At 40.1% G+C, this 22,909-nt stretch overlaps 2 protein-coding genes across 11 annotated transcripts in view; both read right to left on the reverse strand.

The window, feature by feature from the left end:
* cdk5rap2 (CDK5 regulatory subunit associated protein 2) overlaps positions 1-13,592 on the reverse strand; it is a 36,997-nt gene extending 23,405 nt beyond the window's left edge. For 4 of the 10 annotated variants that reach the window (XM_082538184.1, XM_082538187.1, XM_082538185.1 and 1 more), the window contains exons 1-5: positions 1,118-2,534; positions 857-979; positions 650-769; positions 466-558; positions 113-331 (exon numbers count right to left, since the gene is read on the reverse strand). In XM_082538184.1, coding sequence (XP_082394310.1) covers positions 113-331; positions 466-558; positions 650-769; positions 857-979; positions 1,118-2,155 — 1,593 coding nt within the window. In that variant the 5' untranslated portion in view covers positions 2,156-2,534. Of the gene's footprint in view, positions 1-112; positions 332-465; positions 559-649; positions 770-856; positions 980-1,117; positions 2,535-3,860; positions 3,915-4,127; positions 4,276-4,386; positions 4,566-4,735; positions 4,860-5,306; positions 5,384-5,753; positions 5,865-6,590; positions 6,653-10,556; positions 10,613-12,473; positions 12,670-13,391 lie in introns of those variants that run through there. The other 6 variants (XM_082538181.1, XM_082538190.1, XM_082538189.1 and 3 more) reach the window with 5 other exon arrangements.
* Positions 13,593-16,915: 3,323 nt separating this feature from the next.
* col27a1a (collagen, type XXVII, alpha 1a) overlaps positions 16,916-22,909 on the reverse strand; it is a 66,053-nt gene continuing 60,059 nt past the window's right edge. Inside the window, exons 47-61 of the mRNA XM_082538718.1 lie at positions 22,702-22,809; positions 22,383-22,490; positions 21,969-22,076; positions 21,812-21,865; positions 21,054-21,116; positions 20,926-20,979; positions 20,805-20,840; positions 20,660-20,677; positions 20,513-20,548; positions 20,387-20,413; positions 20,238-20,288; positions 19,987-20,155; positions 19,793-19,902; positions 19,473-19,691; positions 16,916-19,344 (exon numbers count right to left, since the gene is read on the reverse strand). Of these exons, the coding sequence (XP_082394844.1) occupies positions 19,198-19,344; positions 19,473-19,691; positions 19,793-19,902; positions 19,987-20,155; positions 20,238-20,288; positions 20,387-20,413; positions 20,513-20,548; positions 20,660-20,677; positions 20,805-20,840; positions 20,926-20,979; positions 21,054-21,116; positions 21,812-21,865; positions 21,969-22,076; positions 22,383-22,490; positions 22,702-22,809 (1,308 nt within the window). The 3' untranslated portion in view covers positions 16,916-19,197. The remainder of the gene's footprint in view (positions 19,345-19,472; positions 19,692-19,792; positions 19,903-19,986; positions 20,156-20,237; positions 20,289-20,386; positions 20,414-20,512; positions 20,549-20,659; positions 20,678-20,804; positions 20,841-20,925; positions 20,980-21,053; positions 21,117-21,811; positions 21,866-21,968; positions 22,077-22,382; positions 22,491-22,701; positions 22,810-22,909) is intronic.

Below are 22,909 nucleotides of genomic sequence, written 5' to 3' on the forward strand. Positions count from 1 at the left end.
AAAAGTCAATATTTAAACAGATAATGAAAAATCAACACAACAACAAAACGATTAAGAGGAGAATGCCTGCTCGTTTTATTGTGGATACAGTCCTGTCATCCTCCTATCTTACATTAAGCGCTTTGTCTCCTTTCTTTTTCTGTTGTTGCAGGTCCTCCAACTCCACCTCAAGCTGATCCTTTGCCTGCTGTAAGTCAGCCAGCTCTTGCTCCTTCCTATCCAGTGCTCGCTGCAGTTTTTGGGCTTCAAGCACCTTGGTGTGGTGTTCCCCCTGTAATTGGGCCAGCTCTGTTTGCTTTTCCATTAATAGGTTTTGGTGTTCCTCTGCTCCCTGAAGGAGAAAAAAAATATTGACTTCTATCTGTTTAAGGCACATATAGAGCAGGGTACACATTGTGGTAACAGTATTATGAGGAATGTCTTTGTATAAAGTTTGGTTCTATATAAAAGGTGTATATAACATACCTGGTATTTCTGCAGTTGGGCTTTATGTGCTGCATCTCTAGCTTTGGCTAAAGCATCATCTCTGTCCTCAATCTCATGACACAGCTCAGCAATCTGCAATACAAAGACAGACAGGTTGGGCCTGAAACTTTGCATAATACAGAGAAGAGATACAATGACAATAACAAAGTAAATAATAAATTACCTCTTTTTCCTTTTCTCTGAGGACCTGAGTGAGTCCCTGGATGGTTTTATCTCGCTTTAGAGCATTTTTCTTCTCAGAGTTTAGTTCATTCTCCTTCTCCTCTAACATCACTGACAGAGTCTGTTTACATGAAGCAGTTAGTGATTTCATACAGAGTAATAGATTAATACAATTTAGGGATATTTAATAGAGGAACATGTGAACTACCTTGTTCTGATTCTGGGAATCTTCCAGGGTTTTTGCCAGACTCTCACTGGTGCTTTTAACCAGGTTCAGCTCGTCCGTCAGCAGCTTATTGATCGACTCCAACTGATTAACATCACTCTTCTTCTTAGCAAGAGAACACACAAACAACAGAACAGGAGAAATTAATTAGAGAAGTGTGTTTATCAACAAAGGTACTTGGGACAGATCATTACCAGTGCTACAGTGGTTTGCATAGATGGTGGGATTACTGAAATGAACTACCTTCACTCTGACAGGAGTGTATTCATCATCAAATTCCTCAGAAAGGTCATGCAGAGACTTCAGATCTACTCTATGTTTGCGCTTGGCTTGGGTGCTGACAGAGCCAGCATTTAACCTCTTCAAGACAGGGATGTGACATCCTGCTGGGGCAGACACCTGCTGCTTTGAGATGCAGCGCAGGACCTGAATCAGGTCAGAGATCACCGAAGGTTGACTTGAGGATCTTTGGAGCAGTGCTCTGGCCTGAGCCTTTCCTCCCGAGTCATCAGTGGCCCCATACCTTGCAAAAAACACCCTGGCCTCTCTCAGTTTTCGTTTGAGCGGAGGATCTGTCGGGGTGTCTGAGGAAAGCTCTCGATTCAGTGACTGCAGTGATGTGGAGCGGCGGCTGAATCCGGGTCTAGCCAAGGTTCCCTTACGCTGAATCAGGTCAAGGTACATACTTTGAGAATGGTGGCGTGTGCCCCGGAGCCCAAAACTTCTCATAGTGCTGTCCAGCCCCGCCCCTGATCCCAGCCTACTGCTCCTTAAGCTCAAACGTCCGGAGAATGCCCCTTTACTGACAATCCTATCCAGACTCACACACCTTCTCATGCGATTCTCCACATAACAACTTTCCCGGAACTGCAGTCCTTCATGAGCCACCTGACATGCAGCTTCATCATCAGGACTGCGGACCCCAGAAGAACTGAGCAAAGCCTTGGAGCTTGCATTTTCCCTCTCACTGCGCTCTGGGTTGTTTTTGTTGTAGATGTGCACGATGCACTGGATAAGGTGTTCCTTCTCTGCTTGCAGCTTTTGGATCTGATTGCCATGTTCCTCCTGCAGTTTGCCGATGTTTATATCAAACTGCACAACCTTCTCCAACCGGAACACACATTTTCCACAGAGGAACTCTCCATGCCCGTCACGAGTCACCTCTCTCCCCAGCACATGGGACAGGATGACTTGTAGCTTCCTCTTTCCCGATGAGCTGAAAATCCAGCGACACTGGCTTCCCACCAAACGGACACCACATATGCGACATGGATCCCTCATGGCACCTTAGATCTTCCACACTCGCCCACTTAAACTGAGTCCAAGAAATCTGTCAGTGACACACCAACTGTCTAGTGACTTAATGGCCATCAGCTCGCCAGACAGAGCCATCTATCATGTTCTCTCAATACACCAGCAAGCGTAGCACAGAGGAGAAAGACTGAGAGCAAAGCACTGTAAGCCCTAAGCCTCAATAATCCCCGCTCCCGCCTCTATTCCACTCTCCCTCATGCATGCAATCAAATCAACAAATCCTCTAGGACTGCTGCAGTGATCTGTGTTAGGGCCCATGCCAGACCATCTCTAGAAAACACTCTCCCAAATACCTTAAAAAAGGCATCAGACACAAAAGCTGGCACCAAGCAGGTAGTGATGGCATCAGCCAATCACTCTGATAGAGCTGATCCTTCCTGGCAGTACATGGAAGATTTAAGATTACAGAGTACTTTCTGGTGACCGTTACTTTGCAATATTCCATTACATCTTTAACTTACAAAAAGTCAAGCATCAAGTCTGTCAAGCATCCCTGATAAACAGGTTTTTCCCCAGTGTTGCAAAATCCTTTACAATGAATGGAGCACATTCAACTGTTTAGCCACAGCTCATGAACACCTCTTGCCTACACCATTTTTCCACTTACTAAAGAAAGAAAGCCAATAACAATCCCCGGAGGAAGCGTCTTCAGACAGCAAACTAATCCAGCCTTAACCCTATGGCCCGAGTCTTACGCCAACGCCTAAAGAGGAACCATGGACACTGCCCAGCTAACAGCTTTCTATTTTACACGTCAGCAACACAGCAGCCTGCACAACACTGTGATTAAATGAGACACATTCTCTCTACGCAGTCATTGGTTCTAACATCTGTGCAACACTAAAATACATCACTTTACCACCATAATTAATTATTTTTGTTTGACATTTCAATGTTAAAAAAAGCAAGTGTCAACTTAGTACTAGTAGCATCATTAGTCAAAGGCTTTACAACCAGCCACTTCACAGATGCATTTTTTTACACTTTACTAGATGCAAACTTTCAGCTTTTTAAATGAAGCTTAAGTTTTTTTGTGAAATTGTCAGAAATACTACAACAAAAGTAATAACACCTTCACACTAGAACAGGGAATTCATTTGAAAAAAAGAAATATGGAAAAAAAAAAGAATCCTAGACACACATTTTACACATTTCAACTATCAAACCAGCAACAGATGCAGAGAAAAGTTTCTGTGAGCTTAAATGATCTGACACATGAAATGATTGTTAAACAAAAAAAGCTTTCTGTGTGTGGCTTACCTATTACAACAAAGCAAAATAACAAGGCAGGAACACATACAGCAAAAAAAGGTACTTTTGGCTGCTCTCTTATTTCCCAAGGGGTTACCACAGCAGCTGGATCTGCATGTTTTGATCTGGCATAGATTTTTAGGGCAGATACCCTTCCTCATGCAACCCTCCTGTTTATTCAGACTTGGAACCAGCGTTAGTAATACAACATCTTGTGACCACCCTGAGCTATGAGTGGGGACTTTTGGTGTGTAAGGCAAATGTGTTAACCATTACACCAGGAAGCAAAGGAAGAATGAAAGCTCTAAAAAAGTTTAAGAATCAGACAAAAAACAGGAAAGAGATTCTAAGTAGCCAACTGCAGTCTGTGCCATTGCAGAGTAGTTTAAGGTAGTTTGTTCTGTATCAAAATAAAACCAACCTGATGGTCCGGCTGAGTTTTATCTCTCTCTCTATCAAGCTCGTCCCTCAGTGCCTGTAAACAGTGAGAGTTCACTTAAATATTGCTTCATATTGGAAGAAGTGTAGAAACTAAGTAAACATATTCAAAAGTATTTAAGTAGCCTATTATTGCTGTAAATGACAAAAACTAAATATATGCACAAAACCAGTAAGCAACTGATCTCTGAGGCATCACTGAGAAAAACCTCTTAAATTTCACATCTTTATGAACATGTAAGCTTCTCACCTTAAGCTCTTGATCTTTATCAGCTATAAGAGCAGATAGCTGTTTAACAGTGTCGGCCGATGGAACATCTGTCTGCCTGTCTCTGCTGTTTCTCTGATGGATCACAGCATCCTGGTTCTTTAAAGTGATCTTCAGCTGTTCAATGATACTGGGATGAGTAGAAAATGTTGAAAATGCTAAGGTTTTTCTCCAAAAATATATTTTTCAGTATATACACATAGTCTGCTTTTTTTTTTGGTTTGTTTTAATTTGTCCCTACTTGTCTTTCTCCTGCAGAGCCTGCTGCAGATCTTTGACGGGGCTGAGGACTGGACCAGTGGTTAAAGTGCTGGGTGGACCCAAGGCTTGGAGCTGCTTCTCCATGTTTATATTCTTAAGTTTCTCCTGCTCAGCGATGGCGGCCATCTTTTCAACCTCTTCCTCTGCTGTTCGTAAACACTGCCATGATGTAAAAATGCCAAAAAACACAAAAGGCAACACAATTATCACCAAAACAAGTGAAACTAACAGCAGACACAATTTGGCTAATATGAGCACTGAACCAAACAAAATATACACAGTGAACTGCAATATCAGGATTTGAAAATTAGCGCTATAATGTCACTCACCTGTTCTAGGTCAGCTATCCTCTTGCTAAATGCATCTCTGAGTGCATCCATCTCCCTCTGAGCTTGCTCTTTCACACGCTGGGGTTCTCCCGATTCTCGGCCAGCCAGACTCTCCAGCGCTTTACTGATGAGCAGTCACGTACAAGAATAAGTTTATCAGCCTACATATTTCTTAAATACTGACTCGCATTACTTTGTGCTGCCATTTATGTATGTCTGAACCAGTGTTAATTTTGTTGACCGATAAGGTTTTGTTTTTTTTCTTCAGACAAAAACAGAGCGACAACTATTTCGCGAACAAAAGTACTAACACTTTTGTCAACAAATAAAAACCAGATAAATTATCAAAAAGAAACGAGATCCAATCAGAACTAATTAAGTTGTGTCAAAATGCGGGATGAGTTGGGAAATAATCCAATCAGCAATGATCTAAATTATAACTAAAACTAAGTGATGTTTTAGTGAAAAGACTAAACGTCAATCAAAAAAAATCATACTGTCAAAATTAACACTGGTCTAAATGGCATCATGTGTGACTAGCAAAAAACCGAATTAAGAGAATGACACATACGATGCAGACACGAGTAACTCTTGTTTCTCTGCGAGCTCTCTCTTCATCGACTCCAACTCCACCTTCAGCTCAATATTCTATAAACAGACAAAATTTCAGTAAAAACCTCCCATCTGGAGTCATCTCAAACACCAAAGCACAAAAACAAGGCTGGGGAAGCTTCCTCTTAAAGATGACATTTTTTAAATGACACTTTGGGTTAAATGTGCTCACTTAAACAAAGCTGCCACCATAACAATAGTTGAAAAAAGACAAGACAGCTGTTCCAAGGTCATGAATGCAAGATGCTGGCTGAATAAAATCCAGCTGCTGTTGCTCATGTTGTGATCTCATTTCAAAATTGAGGGGAAACACTGAGTCACATGAAGCTTTGCAGGGAGTGGTGTCAGACAAATGTAAGACATTCAGAGTAATGCACGTTTTGTAACACTAAAATAAATACAACACCGTTCTGAATATGTCCTCAGTGGAGTCGTCACATTTCTGCTGCATGCGCTCCTCCATGAAGTAAATGCGCAGCTTCAGGTTAAAGTTCTCTTTCTTCAGAGCTGTGATTTGCTGGGGATCAATGTAAAAAAAACAAACCATAAATATGCAATCAGGCAGTTGAACAACTGATGCATTTCTAACTTTCATCGAGCTGCAATTTAATTTGCATTTCCTTGATTTATTTTAAATGCAAAGAAAACAAGTTGAGAGAAAGAATTGGGCTCAAAGAAGAAATATGAGCACTTCATTTACCAAAAAAAAGCTACCCGACATGTTTACACTGCAGAAAGGGGCCGTGTGTGTATAGTTATTTTTAAAATGCTTATGTGTGTGAAGTAGACTGTGCATCATTGTGCTCTAGGCTCAGAACAGCATACATCTGGTAGTGGGGGTTGGGTGGACAGTCAAAGGGAGGAGTCAGAACTCTGAACCCCTTTGTAAAAACCTCTAATCATGCAGGCCAGACAGCACGGGCCTGAAATTTTCAAGCAAGCATTCCAATCAAATGCTGAAATATTGACTTCAGCCCACCTCAATCCTCCTTCTCCTCCTCTTGCACAAAAACTGCATCACTAAATTTCCTTAAATGGTCAATGTGGTTTGGTTTTCGGCTGAATGGAGAATCAGGTTTTTATCCTGTTTGTTGTACAGGAGGGAGAGTTGACTGCCTCATCCAGACAGCTTATTCTCTGAAGCTACTCGTTAAAAAGCTGTAAATATACAACTTACTGCAAGAAGACAGTATCACCACCTATATGCAACATACAGAACAGAAAGTTGACAGAAATCACTTACATTCTCATAGTCCTTCATGGTGAGAGCTTTAACAGGGGACATTTTTTCAGGGAAGGATGGAGCTGTAAAAACATCAAGAAAGCAGTTTTACTAAAACGAGTCACAACTGCAAGTATAGGCTGCATAGCTCAAAGAATCTCTCCTGCTTTCAAGAATAAGTCATACTTGCTGCTTTCACATATATCCTCACTCTGTTTATGTTGGAGAGATAAGAGACACAGAAAGGAGTTTTCACTGCACAGGCATCAGAGATGGACGAGCTCCCTGAGAGTTGCCCTGTTTAGACCAGTTGAAACAGCTTACAGCTGATCATGTAACACTAGTCAACAACAAATTTCACAACACAAACTCCTGATTCATCATTTGCTGCTGCTTCACAAGACAGCCTCCGTCACACATCACTCTTAAAGTACTACTTACTTGTTTATGTTCACATTATTTCAAAAGTTTAGAGAAATTATGTTGATTTTTGTTGCCTAGTGTATTCAATGAAAACATAGCTCTGAAGCTCTATAGTGGGGTTTATTATTATGGTAAAACCATTAGCTGTTTTCACACATGCACAGTCTGGTTTAGTTCCAACCTGATTCTTCTGACATTTTCAGGAGTTCATTCAAAAATATACTTCAGGACGAGCTTTATTTTACTGGATTTTTCACTAAGATATAATTACTGCTTAATTACTTTAAACTACTGCAGCAAACAAACACTAAATTAGCTTTCTTAAAACATTAATGCACCGTTTACTTCATTAGGGTTTTTTTTCTCCAAATAAAATACTACTTATGACATTGTGGGTGTCCATCCACTCATAAGAGCGTCCATTCATTTCCTAATAAAGATTTGTTATTAGGAAAGCTGTGGACAGCTCCAAGACTTGATAAACACTCAATAACTATGGACTCCTCTAAAACTGAATGGAGATGTGAAACGAAGTTAATTGATGTCTGCAGAGCAGCGGAAGGCTAAAAAAAGATATCAAAGTGCGTTCAACATGCAATTTCCTCTGTCTGAATTGTCATTAAGAAATGGCAGTTAAGGGAAACTGTGGGAGTCAATAAAAGCTCAGGAGGAGAAAAGCTTTCTGACAGGATAAAAAATTCTGGGCAGAAAGGACAAGGAAACCTTCAGTTTCGCTGCAAAATGCATGTAACAGGGATATACTCAGTGGTAAATTCTTTTGTGCCTTTCAGCTCTTTTGTAGACTATTTCTGAACACAGAGCCAGCACAAAATTGATGTGACCTTCAGATAAACACTGGCTGCTGCCAAAGGCAAAAGTCATTTCATTCGTATAGTCAACAAGGCTGATATTAATGCTCAGCCTATATTAGTGCATATTTAATGTGCAGTGGTTTAGCTTTAGTTGACCTGTTCACACTTTACTGGTGTTGATGCACCAACAGCAAACAAGAAAGAATTATTAAAGCTTAGGAAAAAAAGAAAACAGACGAATCTGTATGATTCTGGATGTAATGCTATCTCTAAACTATCAGCTACTGTCTCACAGTCATTTAGCTTTCTGATTAGATTATTTACAGTTTCTCTACATTGGTAAACAATGATCGGGACAAGGAACAGGAAGGCTTCAACTCGATATCTGTTATGCAAATATTTGGCTACAGCGGAAGCCCCAAAACACTGGCCACGGTCCCCAAAGGCCAAGTTAGGAAACAGTTGAGTTCCAAGACTGCATAATGACTAAAAGTATAGTTACATAAAAAGAGCACTTGTGATACCAGAAAGATTGCACAGACAGAGAGAAGAAAGGAATCCACTAAGTCAGTAGTGTCAAACTCCAAGCCTCGAGGGCCGGAGTCCTGCAGGTTTTAGATAACACCCTGGGTCAACACACCTGAATGAAATGATTAGCTCACTACCAGGCTTCTAGAGAACTTCAAGACATGTTGAGGAGGTAATTCAGCCATTTGAATCAGCTATGTTGGATCAAGGACACATCTAAAACCTGTAGGACACCGGCCCTCAAGGCCTGGAGTTCAACACCTGTCCTGTGCACTAAGTATTAGCAAAATCTGGACGCAAACATCATCCAATCAGTCAATTCAAACTAAAAAAAACATCACAGAAGCCATTATATAACTGAAAGTTTGCCATAAATATAGCACAAGCTTAAGCTTATTTGTTTGACTGCACAATCACCTAACCTGAACATGAATACATCACTCCATGAAGTTATGTGCACAAAAAGTCTGGGGGAAAAAAATCATTTACTAGCTGCAAAAAACATTTGCAATATCTGCTATTTACATATCGTGCATGCCAGAGTTATTTCTGTTATTTGTTTTCAAGTATTTAAGTGAATAAAAGGTAACGGCGCCTTATCATTTTAGGAATGCGGTTTGTTTTGAATATGGAAGCCTATCCAAACCTATGGATTCATCTATAAAACTGTTGTGATGTTTAAACATCTGCAGGTGCTGCTGAAAAAATGTATTTCACTTTATTTCAGATATTAAAACATTTGCTAACAAGAACAGTCGTTTTATCCAGTCGTCAAAACAGTGTTATTGTTTGTGTCTGTCTGAGCACTGCAAAACAGTCGGAATATAGGTCAGATGCTGACCTATTAGGGCTGCTCAATTAATCGAATTTTAATCACGATTACGATCTGGGCTTTCAACGATCATTAAAAATGACTGAGCCGATTATTAGCCCCTCCCTAATTTATCCGCGACACCTTAAAGGCCGGTCCGTGAAAATATTGTCGGGCATAAACCGGTCCGTGGCGCAAAAAAGGTTGGAGACCGCTGATTAAGAGGACCCGAGGGAAGCTCGGAAAGCTAAGCAGAAGTTATTTGGAGAGTGACTGCCGTTGGTTGAAAAGAGAGTTTAAAAAAAAAAAAACTTCAGTGGTGTTGCACACTATTTTATATTATTTTTTTAAAGTCATTGTTAACCCTTTAAAGCCGGTCAGAGCAGTAAGCTCCGTTTTGCGTAACTATTTTTAAATCCCTGTAGAACCTGAACCGTGTAAGCTAGCGCAATAATTTGTTTTGCATATGAAACCGGAGGAGTTGTACTTACATCTGATGCCATCAGCTTGTCCTCGGTCACGGTTTCGTTCCACATATAGCTTTGCAAAAATTGCATAAAAACATAATATTCCAGAAACACGCTTTGCCGTTCCTATCAGCTGTTCGTAACACTTCCCACAGTGAAATGATGCACATGCTGTTTTCTTTGCAAATCTGCATCATAGGATTGTTTTTTGTTTTTCCTGCAGTATATAAAAATTGCTGTATCTCCAAAATAAAACTATGAAGACACTCAAAATAAATTTCCTGTTGTTGTAAACTATTTTTTGCAACTTTATTGTATTTAAAGTTTTGAGGGATAAGCCTCTTAAATTTCTCCAAGTAGAAATATATGTAAACAAAACAAAAGCGATTTTCAATTTTTTTTGTAGTTTATTGCACTTTTTTGCAATTTATGTAATTACTATGGACTTAATGCATACATATTATTAAAATATGGGCTATAACAGTTGTATTGATGTATAGCAACTTGAAATGCTCCCACAAATGGCACTACAGCATGTAAAAAAAATAATATAAGCTCTGGTGGACTTGGTTCTATAGTAGGTCTTAAAGGGTTAAATAAATATCGTCAAATAATCGTGATCTCAATTTCAGTGAAAATAATCGTGATTATCATTTTTGCCATAATCGAGCAGCCCTATGACCTATATCTATAAATTAACCATTTATTGGCTTGTGTGTATAAATCTAACTCTGTGTATATTTTTGGCATACATCAAGAAGAAAGTATAAATGGGATTAGCTTATTATCATCATCCAGCTATTCCCTCATCGCAGCTCTGAAAACAAAAGCCATGGGGTGGGTGACAGCAATGATTCAGCAATGGCATTAATTAATACACATGAGACGAACACACCTGAGCATGAAAAATGAACAGGGAGGAGAACAAAAGAGAATCTTACTGTACCTGACATGCTGTCTGCAGAAAATTCTTCAGCACCTATGGAATCAGGCAGCCGGCAGCTGGGGACACAATCATTTGTTATTCATGCAGCCGAGTCACTATGAATATCTGACTAAATATCAATGTCACACTCCCAACATATTTAACAAAAAAAAAAACGCAAATTTAAAAAAAATAAAAAGAACTAAAGCTCTCAAACACAGCAGACACCGATTCATGTGTTTCAGAAAAACACAAATTCATGATGTTCACACATTACTCACGCTGGCCAGTTCCACTGAGCCCCAAGGATGCTCCATAAATAGCTTAAGAATGACTCTCTGCCTTATTTACATCCACTATGGTAGAGCTGCCTTTCTGTGTGTGTGTGTGTGTGTGTGTGTGTGTGTGTGTGTGTGTGTGTGTGTGTGTGTGTGTGAGAGAGAGAGAGAAAGAGAGAGAGAGAGAGACCATGTGCCAGTGGCAGCCTGGAAGACAGAGAAACCAATGGATGGAGATGGCTTTCATTTGTGCACAAGCAGAGCACTGTGGCTCTGATCAGCTAAGCGTCAGACAGTGATGGGACGGTGGCGTCACTCACTGACACAGTATAATACACCAAACACCAGCAACACACACATCTGGAACCAGGAATGCACCGCTACACCACAACCGGGCATACCAATAACTATCATGTGCATAAACAGGAACATGAACTATCTGGGCCCAGGTTCATGTTCCTCCACCCTGACCGTTGCATGGAATAGCATGAAGTTCAGCAGTGAATAACTTCCTCCAAAACCTCTCTGCATTAGAAAAACCACAGTGCTACTGCTTCTTCGTTGAATTCCCCTGAGTCGATTTACAATTCTAATCAGACAAATATATTAAAATATTTTGTCCAGGTTCAGTCCTTTTCCAGGCTTTATGCGACTCTGTGGAGACTGAATGTCCCTGCTATAAATAGGCTGTTTATTGCTTCTAAAGTTTCAGACTCAAACACAATGACACTGCTCTTTTCCATCTTTGTTTTGAGGAACGGGTACATTACAGTGATTTAACGAAGATCCGACGTCAACTGAAAATAGTTATTATTATTATAATTTAGAATAGCAAATCACAGCTGATGCAATTCAGCAACCAGAAAACAAATCGGTCAAATACTGCTTGTTCATGTGCATGTGTATGGATAAAAGGAACACAGTATCCCTCCACAAACACACTGAAGGTCGGTAAAACTCTGCTGACAAGTATTGCATCACTGAGGTTTCACATGCCAAGAAAAACCCCTTCCTGTGTAAATGCAGAGGAAGCACTCTACAGCAACAGCGTAAAGCAAGAGCCATAAACACGTAAAACAACTTCCAAAAACAGCATCTCACATTAAACCTTCCCATAAAGAAGCCAAGACATTAACACTGACCCCTTTGAGTGTTTTTGACAGAGTTTTGACAACGGTTCAGTTGTAGTAACCCCTCCAGCACCCAGTGGAAACAATGTAACAGCATGTAAACACTGACTTCCTCTTTTTCTCACTTTGTTCAGCTGCTACTGGAAATCATGAACGCGGCTAAGCTCACGCACAGTAATTATAAAAAAAAACCCCACAACATTAAGTCGAGCAAGGTCACAATTTCGAAACTAAAAGACTAAAGTGAGTCGGGTTTCAGAATTACCCAACAATGCACACCACACATATCAGCTGACATCTTGAATTACTGAGGTATGCTTACCACCTGGATGAAAGCTTTTCCACCAAACACAAGCTGTGCCTGGTCCTTAAAAGGGAAACTAACAAGGGGACACTAAACGCATTAAGGCAGAGATGCGAAAACTAGCTTATCTGTAAGAATGAAAAAGAAGCTGTAAACTAGCTACATTGTTCAGCACTACCCAGGAAGAGCACAGTGCAGCAAAGCTAATGATGAACGCTTCACCTACCACAATCACGCTCTTTCTCCACGTAACGGAGAGCACGCGGGAAAAAAGGAAAGGAAATAAATATAAAAATGTTAACTCCTCATTTTGTGACAATAGTGGCAGAGACGCCGCTGATGCGGTCTGACAGTGCTTCTCATAATTTCCGCTTTCTTTCACTCTCTGCATGACAGCTCAACACGTCGTGCTGCCACTCGCGGCAACATCACAGCAACATCGACAGAGCTGAGTATGATTCGTAACCGTGCCACAAGCAGTGGTCAGTACAGAGCATCCTTTCTGGACCAGTGTTCACAGCCTATCAATTCCCCCCCTCCCCCTTCCTTCATTGGCATTTTCTTCCCAGCTAAACGAAACGTTACTACCGTTAGGTACGCATTTACTGGACTTCGATGTTAACTGTTTATATGAGTAATATTTTTCCAAATAGTGTGTATGTCAATATGACCTGCTGCAGACAGACAAGCAACTTAAAGTGGGAAAAACTGTGTATATAGCAATTATCTATGGCAATTATATATTTAGTAGCTTTTGTTTTGTTTCCGTTATTTCCCCAGCACATTTTCATAATCAAATCTATATTACAGATGGCTACTACAACATGGAAGCATAATTTTACATGTACGTATGATCCCCTAAATAGAAGATGACCTAATATCGCTACACCCAAATTATAAAACAGACGTTTCTTGTTAAACCTACAGTAATAAAAGCTAAGCAAAGACATTTTCGCAGACGACTGTTAAAGAACTTCATTTAGTATCGTTGTGTGTCTAAAACAATACAACTCGAGAGCTTTGGTCTCATAGGCAGGCCCAAGCAGCGGTAACTATGTAAAATATTGTTTTCAGAAGAGCTAAAACATACAGTAACGCTCATACACGCTAGCGTTAGCCCGCTAGCTTTTGTTGACTGTTTTACCTTCCGTTGATGTCAACGGGGAGCGTCACATCGTCCCCCACGACGGAATCCATAATTGTGGTTCACTTATTGTTTGTTCTCGCCAAAGCAATATATCATTTTACCGACTGGACGCAGTGTAAAGTTCAAAAAGCGGGACGGAATTCAAAATAGTCCAGGCTACCGCCATCATGATATGGTAAACGTCACCATTGTGCACGTTGGAAACTGGTGCTGCCTTTAGGCGCTGCAGGAAATATTTGTAACGAAACCTAGCCTGTGATACACCGAAATGATTAGCATTATGATGTAAAGTTACAACAAGCCAGACTGTGTTTTCTTCTTATTTTAAGCTTCATGTTAACATTAGTTCAAAATACAGTTAGGTTCAAGATAATTATTGCTAATGACCTCAAAGTGGGGATATTTTTTCGAGCAGGTCGAAAGGCAGCACGGAGCTGGGTGGATATAGAGACAAAGCGATTGGCCAAAGCAAACACCGTGGGAAGGTTCATAAAGGCTCAAAAATACACACGCTGTCAGCTTGGATGTTTTTTTTTTTCCAACTGTCATTCAGCCAAAGGTATATTTCTGTGCTCGACAACTCCATTATTGGAAAAGACGACTTTTTAATTATATTACCCAATAATCCGTATCCTGTTGACTTAGTATTGATCCAAAACTTCCACTTTTGGATCATTACCAAGATTGATCCAAAAGAGAAAGCGCCAGCATTGATCTAAAACTGTAAGTTTGGATCAATGTTGGCGCTTTCTCTTCCCGAGAGCGCATTAAGACTAAACTAATTTTACTAAACTCCAAAAGGAAATGAACCAGATGACAGATTTGTGTGTTTTTCCGCATATTTACTAGGATGGTAAAAACATCCTTTAGGATGATTTATATGTGTGTGTGGTGAGTGGGACGCCGGGTGTGTTGCTTGATGCCGCAGCATAATTAACATTTGCTCCACTAAGTGGGCTAATTACAACATTTAGTTAAACGACCTTACAGTAATGGCTTCAGTCTCTGTATTTTATCGTCCATGCAAGTTCTGAAAAACATCTATGCCCTCCCTTGTGTAAGCATCTGCTGCACATGAAATAAATCAGAGAACAATAGCGACAGCATGTGGTGTAATTCAAAACTTCAGGCTGTATTCATTATTATTATTAGTAGTAGTAGTAGTAGTATTAGTATTATTATTATTATTATTATTATTATTATCATTATAGCTCAATCTCTAAAGGCTTTCAGTTCTTTGCGTGTCATTTGTTTTGGATTATGTTATTCATTCACATTTTGAGGTGAATTCATACAAACACAAAATGGACTAGAAATCACTAGATTATTTTCTTTTTCTATCAAAGCGCATTAGTGAAGAACGTTTTTCCACCATCAGAGAACTACTTGCTCTAGATTTGGAGGCCAAAATAAACTAATCCCTTTAACTTCTAAGGTTTCAAATATGTGGACATAGAAAAATCATCTGATCATCAGCCGGTCTTAAAATTGAATAATTACAATCTCACATGAACATATTTATGGGTATTATCATGTCATTATCTAAAATGAGGGCGGCTGTGGCTCAGGTGATTGAGGGTGTCATCTACCGATCTCTCCCTGGCTCCTCCTGTCCATATGCTGAAGCATCCTTGGGCAAAGTACTGCATCCATCAAAGTGTGAGTGTGTGAATGTTAGATAAACAGTGAATAGATATAGATAAAAAAAAAACACTGTATGAATGTGTGTGTTATTGGGTGAATGAGACTTTTAGTAGGAAGCACAGTGAATGCTCAAATTGAATAAAGGCTGGTATATAGATACCAGTCCATTTGCCAATTATTTATTTAAGAAAAACTAAGCCAAAATACAGAAGTGGTGTGAGATTCAATACACCTTCACTTTTTCCATTGAATTAGGAGGGTAAGTAGCAGCCTGGTGCTGCTAATCAAATGCATTTGATTAACTGATCATCAAAGGCGTGAGCACCTCTATAAAAACAAACATTTTAGCATTTTGCTCATGAGGAGCATTCAGGTGTGTGTTCACATAATGCCGTGGAGAAAAAATATCATCTATGACAAGAGAAGCGATTATTGCTGCCCATCAGTTTGTGAAGGGTTATAAGGTTATTTCCAAATCATTTTACAGTCAGAACAATTATGGAAAATATTCAGGACATGTCAGTCTTACCAGGAGTGGAAGTTCAGCAAATTTACCCCAAAGTTAGACCATACAATCTTCAGAGAAACCGCAAAAAACCTGAACAACTACATCTCAAACTCTAGAGGTTTTAGTTAGCAGGCAGTGCAGTGAGAAGAAGATTGTAGTGATTGTTTGAACGAACACGGCAGCATTGCTGAGGTTTGCATGGTTGCATCTGAACTGTGCAAACCACAAAATGACTGGAACAATGTCTTTTTCAAAGATGACAACAAAGTGGACATGTTTGGCCATAATGCATAACACCATGTTTGGTAAAAACCAAACACAGCATATCAGCACAAACACTTTATATCAACTGTAAAGCATGGTGGTGGACGGGTGATGATTTGGACTACCATGGGTCCAGGGCACCTTGGAGTCACTAAGTGCACCACAAACTCCTCTGTATAGCAAAGTATTCTGGAGTCAAATGTGAGGCCATCTGTCTGACCGCTAAAGCTTGTCTGGAACTAGGTCATGTAAAAGGACAATGGTCCAAACCACAGCTGCAAATCTACAACAGATTGGCTGAAGAAGAAAAGAATCAAGGTGGTGCAATGTTTCAGTCAAAGAGCTCAACCTGGCAGAAATGCTGTGGTTGGGCCTGTGCAGAGAAAAATTCCCTCAAACCTCAAGGAACGGAGGTGATGCCCTCAGTGAGGTCCAGACTTCAAATGGTCACTGACTACAAATTAATTGCATCAAAGTATTAAAGCTGTAAACCCTGAGCCATCAATAATTGTGCAGTTCATTTAGGTTTCTTAAAAACAAAACACATACACACTGATGATGTAGAGGTATTTAAAAAATGATGTATTAAATATGATTAAAAAACCATGATTATCATGGTTAAAAACAATCCCTACATTTGGATTTATGTTACTTTCTGTTCGGAAAATTTTGAGTCTTTAAAAAAATTTATCAGTTTGTTATTTTTTAATTTGTCCAGAGAAGCCACAAGACCATGTCCAGAGGTAAAATGACAAAAATGGTGTCCATGTTCCAATACTTAGGATCCTGAAGGCCTCTACTCAGGTGTGAGCGATGAATCAACTCACCACGGTGTCACCTTGTGGAAAAAGTTACACCCATCTGGAGTCATATTGCAATGTCGAAACGCTCTATGTGTTTAATTATAGCTAAGTTGTGCAACCAGTGGCCCGAAAAGCCTTTGTGTCCTTATAGTTCAGCACATATAGATTGATGATATAGAGTGTCGATATTGTTTACTGTATGTCAAAGCCACACATTTTTGCAACTTTATTAGGTTGGTAAATAAGTAAAATATGTTTTGCATCACAGCTTATGGCCAATGGTTAAAGTAAAAATCCAGACACAAATTAAAAGTATTTATTTAACAAATGGACACCGAACAATCACTAAAGAGTAGACAGAGAAACGATGAAGGCAACAGAAACCGTCTTGTTCAGAGTTGGAGGACTTACTCGCTGCATTTGGCTGATATTTCCGAAACAGATTTGAATTATAAAGGCAAGAAAAAAACGTTTGTCCAAGTCCTGCGTAAAATTGTGAGGTATTCTTAGCTTCTTGAAATGTCTACAACAGATTTACAAAAGGAAAAGGAAAATAAAATTCACATATTTGCATAATTTCTTTAAAAACACAAGTGATAGAATAGCACAATCCTGGTACAGTACATATTTGATTATCATAGAGGAACATAACGGAAAAAAAAAGTTACAAAAATAAAAGAATTAACATTGCAATAAATTTGTTCTCTGGAGTCCCAAATTTACACATAAAACAAATCTATAAACTCCAAGACCAGTTGGGATAACTGATTTTTCGAAAGTTGTCAGAAAGAGTAGTATTGCTTCAACCAACAGAAACTTGCTTCAGTCAGCAACCACATTAACAACATTAAATAACATTAAATTAGCAAGAGGGGATCCATTGTATACAGCGAGGTTTACACAATTATACACATTTGTGTCCAGCTACATCAAAGAAATGTTTTTTTTAATTAATATTATTATCATTTAGTAAAAACTATCTCCACTAGTGTGTCTCTACACTTAATACATACAGCTGTGGGAGAGAAGGGGCTTTGTACAGAGAAAACAATTTTAGCCTTAAAAAATACTTCAAATGCTGAGATTTATGCGGGCATGCAAAAGCAGAAATGTTTTTGGGTTTTTTTCAGTAATAAGCTCTCTAATACACCTACAATTGCAGCACTGAAGACATTTACATAAATGACAGATGACTGACTTTATGGGAATTCTGTAGTGCTAGATGGGATATCGCTATTATAGTGCATTATACAGCTATGGCAATATTTTTTGATTTGTTTAAGCATGCAAACACTATAAACATTGGGATATTTTTGCACAGTGGTGTAAATACAGCACTATGGCTAGCACCTTAAACAGTTTACCTAGCACCAGGCAGTAGAGCGACGACAGGCTTAGAAATGGAGGTTGATTTGGATTCCTGTATTCACACTACTCTCTCATGTGGCTCAGTTCCCCTCTAAAGATTGCTGTATAGGTGGGGTAGGAGAGGTTTATGACTGATGCTGATTTAAAAAGAACACCTACCTTTTACTGTAAATGATAAATAAAGAAGCAAGGACACTCCACAGTTAGAGAAACACTACTGAGAACCTGAGCTCCATAGTCTCCCTAAACCTGACCCCTAATCTCCATCTAAATTCTCCCTAATCATCAGTGGCATCTGGTCTAGTAAGTATTTAATATACCCCCTGTGGATAGGTATTGGCTTGTGGCTTTGGATGTAATTTACTGAGGGCTAACTGTGTGCCACTGGCTGTTTCCCACATCAGGGAAATCTCCCAATGGAGTAAAACAAATATAAATGTGACTTCTGCTCAATTTAAGCAAACAACTCTCCCTCTGGATTGATTCACCTATGCCGGATCACGAGAAGATGAGCACCAAAGGCAAAAAAAAAAAAAGGCACCCCTGACAAATCCTTCCATATAGATTTAAAACACCAAATTATCTTCTCGTTTTCTATTGCACTTAAAGAATATTATTATTATTATTATTACTATTATTATTAATTTACATAAGATATACAGGTATAAAAGTTAATTATAAGCATATATATATAAATATGTACATTGAACTAATCCGGATTACTTTAATTCTTTTCTTCTAGCAGAAATAAATTTCTGGTATTTCTCCCCCAAAAGTACGCTCAGTATACAGACTGTATACAAAAATAAGTTACTATAATGTCCACTGATTAACTTGGCCTTTGTCTCCCTTCACTTAGAAATGTTCTGGAGAGATTTTGTGGCATAGCGCCTTTATTTTCTCCAAGTAAGCGTATATGAGAAGATCCTTTTCGAAGAGCCTGAAGAAGGTTGTAGTGCGAGAACTGCCCTGTTCTTTCTCAGCCCTTCTTTGCCCCCGGCTCCAGCCCGAGGTCCCTGTGCTTCCTCCCTCTGTGTTTGCAGTCCAGGGAGTTTGGCAGAGCGAAGCAGGATCTGTTTGGGGGTTGGTGGCATCTTCTTGCTTGGACAGTGTTTGGCCACGGTTTGGACATGGTTTGGTTGGTTGGGAGATTGCGCCATTCTCCACCTATGCGAATGTATCTTGTTCCATCCGTCTTTGCTCTGAAGACACAGTCTCACAGGAAGCAAACAGGGCTCACTTCCAGGTGGTAATGAGAGCCGGGACTAGCTTTTGGCAGGTTGTAAATGTCAACCACAGGGAGGAGTGTGGGGTCTAGGGAGTGGAACACAAAATGGGTCTGGTGCCAGCGCCCATCTTTTATCTGAAATATTGAAAATATCAGAATTAGAGCAACTTTTTTATACCCACAGTTTTTGGTATGCTTTGAATGCTTTAAATTCAGTAACGATATAACATGTAATAAACAAGATAACTGGATCTCAGTCTTACCCAGCAGGAATCCTCCAAGACTTCTGGCTCCAACTCTCCTCCCACCTCAAACACCTCCCCACTCCAGGCCTTGAATTTCACAGACCCCTGTTCAACAGGCTGATCCTCAGCTGACCTCCAAATAGAGACATCCAGGCAGTGGATGATGATGTGCTGCACGGCCTCTGAGCTCAGCAGGTGGAGGAAGTTCATCTGAACACGACCAACACTGACTGTTGGCTAGAGAAAAGGAGATGGTTAACAAGTTTATTTTATGTGTAACCTTTATAAATATTTTATAATTTTGTGGAAACTGGGGGATATCACTATCTCATGCATACTTTGGACACTGTTAATGGTTTCAGGCAAGTCTGTCCACCTCCGGTAAAGTTGCAGGTGACTTCTATTGTGTCTGACATGCAACCCAGGTTGGGGTCAATCCAGTACGTGCCTGAAAATAAAAACATGTTTTAGGATCATTTGACTATCTATACACAAAACTGTTCACCCTCTGTGCCGTGCACACCATTCTCACCATCATTTAACTTCTGTTCACAGCTGTGCAGGTCCCTGCAGATACGGGCAGGGTTGGTCCGAGTGCCCAGTGGGTTCTTCAGGCTCTGGATCAGGTTACTGAGGTAGTGGAGGGTCTTGAAGATCTCTGCACCTTGGTCCAGCATCGGCAGGTCCATCACAGGCTTATTCTAAAAACACAAGAGTCTTTTAAGTTGTCAACAGATTATAAAGTATAACAATGGGGAAACACTATCAGCATTTTCCACTAACCTCAGTCCTGAGTGGGGTGGGTAAATCCATAAACAATACACCATCTTCTTTCTACATCAAAAAAACCCCCAGTTTGAATTTAATCAGTGACATTGTATCTTCTAACACATATCGGGTGTAATGAAACCAGCAAGTATAACATGTCTTACAAATGACAGAGGGACACCTGGAGGACCCTAAAGGAAATAAAAAACAGGCATTAGGCATTAGGCTTGCATGTGTCATGCAAGCTGGAAAATAATATTTGGTTAAACGCTGAGGGAAAAAAAACTTACTGGACGTCCAGGTGGTCCACGAGGTCCAGGAGATCCCTAACAGGGAAGAGAACATAATTTTTATATTAACTTTTTGTCATTCAAGTCACCACAGTAAAATTAAAATCCATTGTAACAGGAGGGAAAGACGATGCTGTGCAAACATACCCTTGGACCTTGAGCTCCCTGTTCAGAGAGAGAAAAACATATTTTTAGCCAGAATTCTGCAATCAACTCTGCTTTTTGCACTCTTAATGTAAACAAATGGGAAAAAAACAAGTGATAGATATGATAAAAGACAACGAAAACTCACAGTCTCGCCACGATTGCCTTTCTGTCCTCGAGAACCCTGTAAAGTGTACATAAACCAGTGAGTATGCTGAAAGACATCAGCGCAGAGAAATGTCAAAGCTTCTGTCATGTACAAAACGTACTGCTCTTCCATTGGGACCAATAATTCCTACGGGACCAACAATTCCTCGTCTACCCTAAAGGAGAAAAAAAAAAGAATGAGCATTCCAGAGCTTTTTATCAGAATGATCTAAATCATCACGTTACTTACCACTGATCCTTGGGGCCCTTTTGGCCCTCTTATGCCCTTTGGCCCAAAGTCTCCTGGAGGCCCCTGAAAGTGATACATATTTACACACAGCCATTACACACTTTGTCAGTTTGGCCTAAAACATATGTTTACACTAACCTATCTCTGACTATAGATTTTGCTTCATCTCGGAACACTGGATAAGCTCTGATGGCTTCAATATTGAATTGAATTTAGGAAAAATGAGCTATAGTGGTCTTCCCCGCCATGTGACATGATTAGTCACACACCAGTGTTTATTTGACATTTGTATAAAATGTGATTTATAGGTTTATAATAGTACACAACACAAACTTGTGCAAGCACCAACAATTTCAGCTTAGTCAGGGCCAGGAGTTGCAACATCTGGTCTAGACCTGAACAACAAATCAAGTGTAGTGTTAGTTCACACAGGGCACCAAGTCAAGTTCAGCTGAAGTCCTGGCAGATCAGATGATGGCTTACCCTTCAATGATTTCAACTAGGAATTATCATAAAGGGCGTACTGTTTATGCTGCTTGAGTTTGCATTTGCTGTGCAACTGCAAGCCGCTTTGTAACCCACCCCCATCTGAGCTCCTCCTTTTCGTTCTCTTCCTGTCTTAATCAATGTCATTGTCACGTGTTGTCTAAGTTACCTGCACTATTCTGTCCTCATCTAGATAATAATGACTGTGTACTGTAAATGAACTGCCTTAAATATGTGTGGAAAATTTTATTAGTGTTTTGTTGTACACATACCCTTGGTCCAAAAACTCCCAGAACTCCTGGAAAACCTGACTCTCCTGTGTCACCCTGAGTGAGAATTTAATGAAGAATTAATTTAAAAGGAAAATTAAATATAACTCAACATCTACTCCTTGTTATGTATACTACTGTATCTGTTGCTGACACTCACAGGTTGTCCTTTAGGTCCTTTGTCGCCCTGTGGCCCTGGCAATCCCATTCCACCTTTGAAGCCTCTTTTTCCGGGAGGTCCACTCTGACCCGGAAGACCCCGCTCACCCTGAATGGATGAATGACTGCATTTTTATTAAGGCTGTCATACTGTACTAGTATAGTATATTCCATCCATCCATTCGCTTCCGCTTATCCTTTTCAGGGTCGCGGGGGGCGCTGGAGCCTATCCCAGCTGTCATAGGGCAAGAGACGGGGTACGCTCTGGACAGGTCGCCAGTCTGTCACAGAGCCAACACACAGGGACAGACAACCATTCGCACTCACATTCATTCACACATTCACACAGTATATTGTACTAGTATAATCCTTATTTGAGGTAGCTATTGCTAATTGAAAAGAATATCCCTCCTACCTTTGGTCCAAAAGCTCCCTGATCTCCTGGGAGTCCTGGAACGCCAGTTTTACCACGCAAGCCAGCTTTTCCAGGAAGACCAGCCTCCCCATCGTCACCATGCTCTCCCTAGATTCATTTTGAGAAGGTAAAATGAGGAAGAAGAACATGTTTAACTGAGCTGATAAAATAAACAAGGTTTTATCCTGGCATTAAGAAGACAAAATTCAAAAGCAAATTCATCAGGCTGTTTCGCATCTTTTAAACTCATTTCCTGGATGGAAACAGGATTTAATGGCCACTAATGAAATGAATAATATGATTTCCTTGATCATCTCACCGGGATTCCTTTACTGCCATCTTTTCCTGGGACTCCATCCACCCCGGGTACACCCTCCTGACCTTCTCGGCCCACCACACCTCTAGGACCAGGAGGACCACCTACACCCTACAGAGCAGAGCAGGCTCATCAAATAACTACAGCAAATCCTGTGAAATGCATCATTTAAGCTCATTTTACTTGACAATGAAGACAATCCATTTTACCG

The sequence above is a fragment of the Aulonocara stuartgranti genome (genome assembly GCF_965226115.1).
Source record: "Aulonocara stuartgranti genome assembly, chromosome: 7".
NCBI lineage: Eukaryota > Metazoa > Chordata > Actinopteri > Cichliformes > Cichlidae > Aulonocara > Aulonocara stuartgranti.